General features: G+C 32.4%; 1 protein-coding gene across 1 annotated transcript; it reads right to left on the reverse strand.

The window, feature by feature from the left end:
* LOC107633563 lies at nucleotides 2,273-3,425 on the reverse strand. Its single transcript, XM_016337175.1, has 3 exons — nucleotides 3,248-3,425; nucleotides 2,731-2,878; nucleotides 2,273-2,624 (listed from the first exon to the last, which is right to left on the reverse strand). Exons 1-3 carry the CDS (start codon nucleotides 3,423-3,425, stop codon nucleotides 2,273-2,275), a joined length of 678 nt encoding a protein of 225 aa, XP_016192661.1.

Here is a 10,019-nt window from a genome sequence, read left to right on the forward strand (position 1 = left end):
CTCAGAGAGAGAGAGAGAGGGGGTTCGGATTTTCGGTGAGTGAGGAAGAGATGTTAGTAAATAAATAAATAAATAGAATGAGATGAGAGAGAAAGAGGATTTTCGAAAATAATTTTTGAAAAAGAGTTAGTGATTTTCGAAAATAGTTTTTGAAAAAGGTTAGTAATTTTCGAAATTTAAAATAAAAAATTAAAATAATTAGTTAATTAAAAAGAAATTTTGAAAAAGAAGAAGGTATTTTCGAAAATTAGAGAGAGAGAGAGAGTTAGTTAGGTAGTTTTGAAAAAGATAAGAAACAAACAAAAAGTTAGTTAGTTAGTTGAAACAAATTTGAAATTCCATTTTGAAAAGATAAGAAGATAAGAAGTTAGAGAAGATATTTTAAAGTCAAATTTTTGAAAAATATATGTTTTAAAAAAATATGATTAAAAAGATATGATTTTGAAAAAGATAAGAGTTGAAACCCCAGTCCAAAAGATTAGACATGGCTTACAGCCAGTCAGGATTCAACAAATCATCATGAAACACTAGAATTCATTATTAAAAATTCTGAAGAAAAATATATTTTTGAAAACATTTATTTTAAAATTTTTTCGAAAACAAGGGAGAAATTTTTGAAGAGTTTTTGAAAATATTTTTTTTTGAAAGTAAAACAAAAAGAAAATTACCTAATCTGAGCAACAAGATGAACCGTCAGTTATCCAAACTTGAACAATCCTCGGCAACGGCGCCAAAAACTTGGTGCACGAAATTGTGATCTCAGGCAACGGCGCCAAAAACTCTGTACGCACGTCTTAATAAATCTTTTTTCATTCACAACTTCGATACAACTAACCAGCAAGTGCACTGGGTCGTCCAAGTAATAAAACCTTACGTGAGTAAGGGTCGATCCCACGGAAATTGTTGGTATGAAGCAAGCTATGATCATCTTGTAAATCTCAGGCAGGCGGATAATAATTAATCATGGAGTTTTCGAAAAAAATAATAATTAGACAGAAAATAAAGATAGAAATACTTATGTATATCATTGGTGAGAATTCTAGCTTATACCACGAAGATTCTGACTAAGAGATCCAAGAGATACTCATTCAATCTAAGGTGGAACGGAAGTGGTTGTCAGACACGCGTTCGTAGGGAATGATGATGATTGTCACGTTCATCACATTCATGTTGAAGTGGAATGAATATCTTAGAAGCGGAATAAGTTGAATTGAATAGAAAAACAGTAATACTTTGCATTAATTCATGAGGAACAGCAGAGCTCCACACCTTAATCTATGGAGTGTAGAAACTCTACCGTTGAAAATACATAAGTGAAAGGTTCAGGCATGGCCGAATGGCCAGCTCCCACGATCTAAGAACCAGACGTCCCAAGATGTCAAATACAACAGTAAAAAGTCCTATTTATACTAAACTAGTTACTAGGGTTTACAAAAGTAAGTAATTGATGCATAAATCCACTTCCGGGGCCCACTTGGTGTGTGCTTGGGCTGAGCTTGAAGTTTCCACGTGGAGAGGTCATTCTTGGAGTTGAACGCCAGTTTGTAACGTATTTCTGGCGTTTGGAATTCTGTAGCTCCAGAAAATCTACTTTGAGTGCAGGGAGGTCAGAATCCAACAGCATCAGCAGTCCTTCTTCTACCTCTAAATCTGATTTTTGCTCAGGTCCCTCAATTTCAGCCAGAAAATACCTGAAATCACAGAAAAATATACAAACTCATAGTAAAGTCCAGAAATGTGAATTTAACATAAAAACTAATAAAAACATCTCTAAAAGTAACTAGATTCTACTAAAAACATACTAAAAACAATGCCAAAAAGCGTATAAATTATCCGCTCATCAGTAAGCAAAACAACAAAAAGTCTTCTTAAATAATTTGCAGATGCCCACGAAGATGCTTCAGCAATTGCATCTATTAATTCTCTGTCATCTTGAAGGAGGCCTAGTGCATAGCATACATCGTTGAAGGAATTGTGCATAATCCCATGCACTGTTCTTTTGTCCTCGAAGCTTTTGCATCCTTTTTGTATATTTAGAAGTAGCATCAGATAGTAGTCGTCTTCCTTATTCATAGGAGGAATATGAGATATTCTTCCTATGGCATGACCTTGTTGACGATGTGTCCATTCTAAATTATTTGAATTCTAGACAAATCATGTAGGAAATTCAACATAAGATAAATTTCTTGCATCACTGAAATCACTGTTGGCTTGTATCCATCCTTCCAACATTGATCTTTTGAAATTAGCTTTCTCAAGTACCTAATTGATGTCAGTAGAATCTTTTGTAGATCACATTTTTATCATCTGGTAAATGAAATGACAATCTGATAATTGTCGATTCCTTTATTTGAATAGGATAAGAAAACAACCTCCATGCTGTCTCACACGCAGATATGTATCTACAATCAACGTAGTTGTGTATCTCATCAACCTGTGATGTACCACTTTGGTAGAATGCAGCAGTGACTTTATCATTACCTTTGTGAACATACTTGAATAAATATTTTATGGCTGAAGTCTGGCAAGTATACTCAACATTGATATGGCATGCATATTTCAGAAGTAGCGATGGGTTGTAAGGAACAATGAAAGAGTTGTCCACTTCAAAATTTTCTTCTTCACTATTAGGGAATCATCTATTCTCATATATTTAGGGAAACCAACATCGTCTATGATTGTTCTCTCTCTAAATTTCTTGGGAAATAATTTTGAACACCTTCTATTTACCATGCACAGACTATGATGGTTGTATTGGCCACATGGTCCATGGACCATGTACTTTCAACAGCTGCATACAAATTTGGATTCCTCACTTTATCAAGAATTTTTGCACAGATGAATGTATCTATGTCATCAAGAATCCTCAGTTTTGAATCTGGATGCATGAATAGTAGTATGTGAGCATGCAGCAAGTTTCTTTTCTAGAATTCCATGGTGCAAACATCTATTAATGACAGAAAATTTGAATAATTAAATAATAATACTTAGACTCAGTTTTTTTTTTTAAATGTGTGACAAATATACAAAATTATTTTTCTAGTTGGTGTCACTTACATCCAAATAGCCTACAAAAAATTTTCCTTGCTTGACGTCCGTAATTAGTTCATCCACCTTCATTTTGAATATTCTGCATATGATGTCAGGTCTGTCATCCGCTTTTATGCCTTCTTATGCTACCTCTTGTTTAATCTCTTTCCAGTCTGAATTGCAAGTCATTGTGACAAAATAACTTGGGTATCATTACAATCTTTAAACATATATCTAGGCCCTCTAATGAAACTCTTTGGCAAGATGATTCTTTGGCTAGAACTTATTGCTTTAGTTTCGCCCTGGAGTATGCACTCATGCAATGATTTCTCCTTATTAATCCTCAAGCCTGGCTGCTTAAATCTATGGTACAACAACCTATCAGATTCAACCATTGTATAAGCATCCACCAAGAATTGCTGAAAAAGTCTTCTTGACCTTAGCAAAATAGGAGATTCATTCTTTCTTTTTTAAAGTTTGTATGCAATGAATTCTCTCATGCTAATTCTCTCTTTTTTTTGTTGTTGTTCTAACACTAGGAGGTGAAAAAGTCTTTATATCAATCTTGAATCCTTCCTCTCCATATGAAAAAAGTAGAGGATATTGTAGAGGTAGATACATTGGAAGTAACACATCTATCCTTCGAAGCCTCCTACTTTGAGTTTCAATTATTATATCTCTGTTGATTGTATCTTCATTTATATTTCTAACAATTAGGAATGCAACTTCAGAAGTTGATGGTAAGTTATATCTCCTTGCATCTGTGTTCCTTTTGCTCACTAATATAAGTCTAATATTTGGACAATCAATTGCCTCATATCTTTCTCTTGCAGAACAAAAAGATTTTGCCAATGGATTGTTCTCATCTAGTATAGATTTTAATGTTGAAACAATTTCACACTCTAAAGAATCAATATTGTCATTTGTTTTGAAATATGTTATTTAATAAATTAAAAGATATATAAGTAATGGTATATCAACAATGATCAATCATAATCTATGCATCCATAAGGTTCATACATGAATGCTAAAATATTATCTTACCTTATGGTTCTAATTCTGTTTTAGACCTTATTATCCGTATTATAAATGTACAACTGTGCAAATCTTGGTTTCTCATTTGGCTGCGGAAATAGGCTACTAATTAAGTGGTAGTTTTGTCCACCAAGGAGAAAAATTGGAGGAGCACCACCTCTGTTGATTGAATAGTCAACTTTTCTAGCCATCGAAGTGAATGCAATGATCTTATATCCTTCAAAAAAATTTTGCTTTTATCATTAACTCCATTGTGTAGATCCTGCAAGGTTTTAAGTGTTTCTTATAAAATTGGCAACTCAAGCTTGCCTTCCATGCAATACATTAAGAACTTAGGAGTATGGCTATTTCTAGTTTTCTAAAGACTTTCTTTCAACCATAGAAAATTATGACAGAATTGACACTCATATATAGGATCACCAAGATCTAGTGCATCTGCATAAATTGTTATAAGAGAACAATGAACCTTTGTCCATAATTTAATTGTCTTTTAATCATTTTACGTGTGTATTAACACTATTGAACTATACCTTCTTCAAATTCTGGAGCTTGATCGTTCACATAAAGAAGATTGTCATAGTAATGTGAAGTTATATGCAATATAGTAAGAAAAATCGAAATGAAGCCATTATAAAAAGAAAATTCACTGAAAAAATTATTATGACTTTCGGATTTGATAGTATACCTTGCAAATAAAGTTGCTTGGGTTGTAATATTTGAGGATGGAGTCAATGGCGATTGCTTACTTTGTAAAGGATTTTGATTTTCCAAATTTAATTGTGTCTGAAATGGTTTATAATTTCCTTTACCCATAAATGAGCTTCTAAGTTCCGTTGCTGAACTTGTAGGTCTTATATGTGTAGATTCTTGACAAACGGTACTTGGAGAGGGTTGAGATACAAACCTCTTTGCAGCATTGTTTGCTTTTACTAAAAAATATTACAAAATTAAGGCACATGAACAATTTATTAGTATCAAACTTTAAGACCTTACGACCTTGCACGATCTAAAAAAATGAGCTACTAATCATATGAACTACTGATGATAAAGTTTGGCCATTTTCTCCTCTTAGTATCCAATATAGTTTTTTTAGAGTAAAGCATCGTTTTTGTCCCTAATATTTGGGGTAAGTTACAAAGTTGTCCTTAACGTTTTAATCGTCTTATTTAAGTCCCAAACGTTTCAAAATTGACTCAATGTTGTCCTGCCGTTAGGGATCCATTAACAGAATTAACGGCGGGACAAAGTTGAGATGATTTTGAAATGTTAGGGACTTAAACAGGACGAAAATATTAGGGACAAAAATGATACATAAAAATAAATTTTAATTTAATTTTATCTTTCAATAATATTAATTTTTTACTGTACATAGTATTCAATTATTTTTTAATTACATCTAAATAAATTACACTTAATCACATTACTTTTATTTTAAATGAATTTATTTTTTTATAATTTTAAAGAATTTTGATACATTAGAGACAAAAGGTATAATTTATATTTTATTGTATATATATTATTTTTTCTTTTCTGCAAATTTATATACTAGTCATTCTACAAATATTTCATGATAACTAAAAATCTTTAAGAGTAAAATTATAAAAAAAAGATTAATTTATTTAAAATGAAAGTAATATGATTAAGTGTAGTTTACTTAGATGTGATTAAAAAATAATTGAATACTATGTATAGTAAAAAATTGATCTTATTAAAGGATAAAATTAAAATTTATTTCTATGTATCATTTTTGTCCTCAACGTTTTCGTCCTATTTAAGTCCTTAATGTTTCAAAATCGTCTCAATTTTGTCCCGCCGTCAATTCTGTTAACGGATCCCTAACGGCAGGACAACATTGAGCCAATTTTGAAACGTTAGGGACTTAAATAGGACGATTGAAATGTTAGGGACAACTTTGAAACTTACCCCAAACGTTGGGGATAAAAACGATACTTTACCATTTTTTTAAAGTCTTGCAAGTTTGGAGTTTAATCAACAATTTTGGTTGTCCACGTACTCTGCATGACATGTGAAGTTAAATTTTTTAGCACAAAAAAAATGATCGATAAGCAAGCACAAAAAAAAATGCATTATATGATTTAAAATTTTAAACGATGAAAATTAGATACCTGTTTCACTAAAATTTAAATTTATAAATANACAATGACAAAAAAATATTTAAACATATATATTTTTAATGTAAGTGTACATCGTCATATATTACACACAAAAAGCCATAAGGGTTTGAGAACACTAAAATAACATTATGAGGCAGAAGGCAGCAACCATAGATTCTTTTCATCGTATGACATATACCCTTATACCCATAAACCATCTAAACCATAAACATAGACCCTAAACCATAATTTAAATTCTAAATCACATAAAAAACCTAACCACAGTGACCCTAGGTTCCAAACCCAAAACCCATATGTCTATATTGCTCTAGGGTTTTTGTTTGCTGCCTCCACTCCAAAGAAGAGGAAAACAGTCTCGTTCTTCTTCTTCCTCTATATCACTTCTTTTTATGTTGGTATTAGCAGTAGTACACAACCGCAGCGAACCTTCTCCTCTCTGTCTCGCCAGCGGACGTACCACCTCCTCTAAGTCTTTTTCTCCTTCTGGGTTCAGACTATCCAGCCGCTGCGTGCATTCTACTTTTTGTCTTGCTAGCGGCCAGCCACTTCTTTCCAGTTATCCTCCACCCATGATTTGTCGGCGTCAACTCCTCCTCAACTCCACAAATCGGTACTTCAGGGATCAGAGAAGGCGATGGAGGGGTCGCCGTTAATGGTGGCATCATCGAAGAAGATGATGAAGAGTAGAGAGTAGCGAGCGATGACGGAGAGAATGGAGCCATCTAATGCATGAGAGGTAGAATCAATTCACGTCAGGTAGCAACACAGTGTTGAACCTTAATAGTCTATGCGAGGTCGGTTCCGGACCATAGCCAGAAAAAAATTCACCTCCTCCCTATCTTTCGTCAAACTTTCATGGTTAGTCAACCCTATAGATGACACTTTCTCCTTGCATCATTGTTTGATCCATCACAGTACAAATTTCTCGTAGTAATCATTATTGCATAAATTTACAATGTTAGAATAGAAATCGCCATGGAAAGATGAAGTGCTCAATTTCTATTTTTTTTCATTTCTATATGATTACTTTATTAGGATAGTAATATGAGTAAACCGTTGTGTTGGTGGCGTTCTGACTTAGTTATCATTTGTTAGTCATTAAGTTAGAATTGTCATTTGTTGGTCATTAAGTTAGAATTACCAAAAGGAAAGGAAAACTAGTTGAGAAGCGATTCATATAGTTTGTTGATGTTTGATGTCCAAGCATAGATAATTTTAAGAGCCGAATTGTTTACTTCATTTAATTTTTTTTGTTTGGAGATTTGGTTTTACATATTTATTATTTTTAATGTTTTTTTATGGCCAATACATATGGTGCCAAATTTTTGTTTTGAAGAATAAAAAATTGGTGAAAAATTCCATGAACTGAAGAACGATGAGATAATTGCAGAAAAAAGAAAAAGTCATGGGAGAAAGATTGAGCCCCATGGAATCCTTGCAGAATGAGGTTAACACTATGTTTGTTTAGATGGAAAATAGGGGAGAATGAACGCGGAAGGAAAGAAATAGGAGGAAAATGTCAAATTTCAGCTATTTGGTTTGGATAGAAAATGCTAAGGAAAATAATCAACAGTGCCAAAAAGTAAAAGGGACCCATAAAAAAGTTTTCGCTCCAACTTAGGCGAGAAAATGGAAGGAAAAAATCTTTTCTCTCTGTTATTCCAAACCCTACCCTTCTCCTTTTTTCCAAGACTCTTCCACCCTACAATTCAGCTGTTCATGCTAACCAGTTCCAGCACTATCAACCACTGCAACTGTTAGCCACTGTCCATTCATCCACCACTACGCAAACAGTCTAGTCACAGCGTTTTGTGTCTACAAGTGAAATTAGGTAAGTTTTTATGTTGCTCTTATTTCACAATTCACTCCATATATTCATGGATCTGTGTGTTTGTGATTCAATTTTGAAGTGTATGGACAGATATTACATTTTGATTTGGTTTATTATTTTGTTTATTTTCTATGTCTTTAAGTTATTCGATAAAATACTCCAATAAAAACATGTAAACATACAGATTCAAAAGTTCATCAGAGTTGGGAGAATTGACATGTGTATAGACTATAGAGTAGTGCAATTATTTTTTGTATATAATAAATGTTTGAAAAAGATCACAATTTTTTTTTCATGTAAGCATGCTCTTTTTTTATGGAAGCACAATTTTGATTTTCATCAAATACATCATTTTTGCTAAATGGCACACAATTTCTTTATGTATGCACACATTATCTATTTAGAAAGCATATATTATGGTTGCCGAATAACACACAAACAAATAGTTCTAGTTGTGTTCTTTAGAAACATTAGAGCGTATTATGTTTTTGACACATATACAAATTAAATTTAATTTCAGTATAATAAGAATAACACAAATTGTAGTTTATACACACTTTAAAATGAACTTTTCACAATTACATTTGCAAGCACACAAATAGTTAAATTTGTGATTTCAGCTACACGAAAGTGTGGTTTTGTTTCGTTCAATTGCCAATGGCACACAACTTCTAGCTTGGTTGGTTACTTTCTTTTTCTGTGTTTTTTTGCTTTTTTTACATGTAGTTTATGTTAAAGTTTTTTCGAAAGTTATAAAAAAATAGATATCTTTCAATTGGTTGAGATTCTTTTACAATTAAATATATTCTTTGATTAGGAGTTCATATGTATGAATACTAGTTATTTAATTGCATTGTGTATACTTAACGTATGATGCTATATTTTTTTCTTTTCTTTGGTGCTGTAAATCTATGGTATGTACATTTAAACCTACAAAGTGCTTGTTAAATGGATAAGGATGATCATGAAGAAAGTTTTTTTGTCGCCGATCCGGAAGACATCTTTAATTGTGATTTCCCATTAAATCATTCCTTTAAGTTTGGGGTTGATAACCAGGAAAATATATTAACCCTTGAAAACCAAGAACATATATTAACCGTCTTGAAGGAGGATTGGAAAAGACGACATAAATTATGTACAATAACACTAATAATCGTGCACATGTTATATTTATTGAGATTAATGTCTATGCGAGTTAACAAATCTATCTCCCATAAAATGGTTGGGTGAGAAAAAATTCGAGCTACTTTAATGCAACAGTTAAGTGAAACTAATAGGTATCGTGATATCCTACGCATAGGTCCTAATGCATTTCTTCAATTGTGTGAGAAATGAAGAGCAACATGTCAAGTGAGAGATACAAAACATGTTACAGTAGAGGAACAAGTTGCTAGGTTCTTGCATATAATAGCTCATAATGTGAAAATTAGAACCGTTTCTTTTTTCTACCACCAGTCTGGAGAAACTATTAGCCGCCGCTTCCATGCTATTTTGCGAGAAATTATTTTACTAGAAGAAGAATTTCTTCGACAACCATCTGCAACTGTTATTTCTCCAGCGATCCTTCATAATCATAGATTTTATCCTTATTTTAAGGTATGGACATGTACAATTACAAGAATAAATAATTTTCTTTGATATAGCAAATTTCATATTACTTTATTGATTAATGGACTATTATTTAGGATTGTATTGGAGCTATAGATGGAATACATTTTCATGTCAAAGTGCCAATAGTAGATCAACCCAAATTTTGAGGGAGAAAAGAGTGGCTGACACAAAATGTATTAGCTGCATGTGATTTTGATATGAAGTTCACTTATGTATTAACGGGTTAGAAAGGAACGGCATAGTTCTTAAGAATGCATTATCAAGGGATGATAATTTTAAACTTCCACGAGGTTAGCATATACATAAAACATCATTATATCATTAGTTGTTAAAGGTTAATAGTTTATGTGTTTATATTAAATAAATGATTTTAAATG

Source organism: Arachis ipaensis, chromosome B03 (assembly GCF_000816755.2).
Source record: "Arachis ipaensis cultivar K30076 chromosome B03, Araip1.1, whole genome shotgun sequence".
Classification (NCBI taxonomy): Eukaryota; Viridiplantae; Streptophyta; class Magnoliopsida; order Fabales; family Fabaceae; genus Arachis; species Arachis ipaensis.

Coding starts and splice junctions, on each gene's coding strand:
- LOC107633563 (XM_016337175.1), bottom strand. CDS start 3,425: ATGGTTGAATCTGATAGGTTGTTGTACCATAGATTTAAGCAGCCAGGC. Junction 2,879..3,247: donor TAGATATATGTTTAAAGATT/GTAATGATACCC, acceptor TCATGCATCCAG/ATTCAAAACTGAGGATTCTT. Junction 2,625..2,730: donor ACCATCATAGTCTGTGCATG/GTAAATAGAAGG, acceptor ATTCCCTAATAG/TGAAGAAGAAAATTTTGAAG.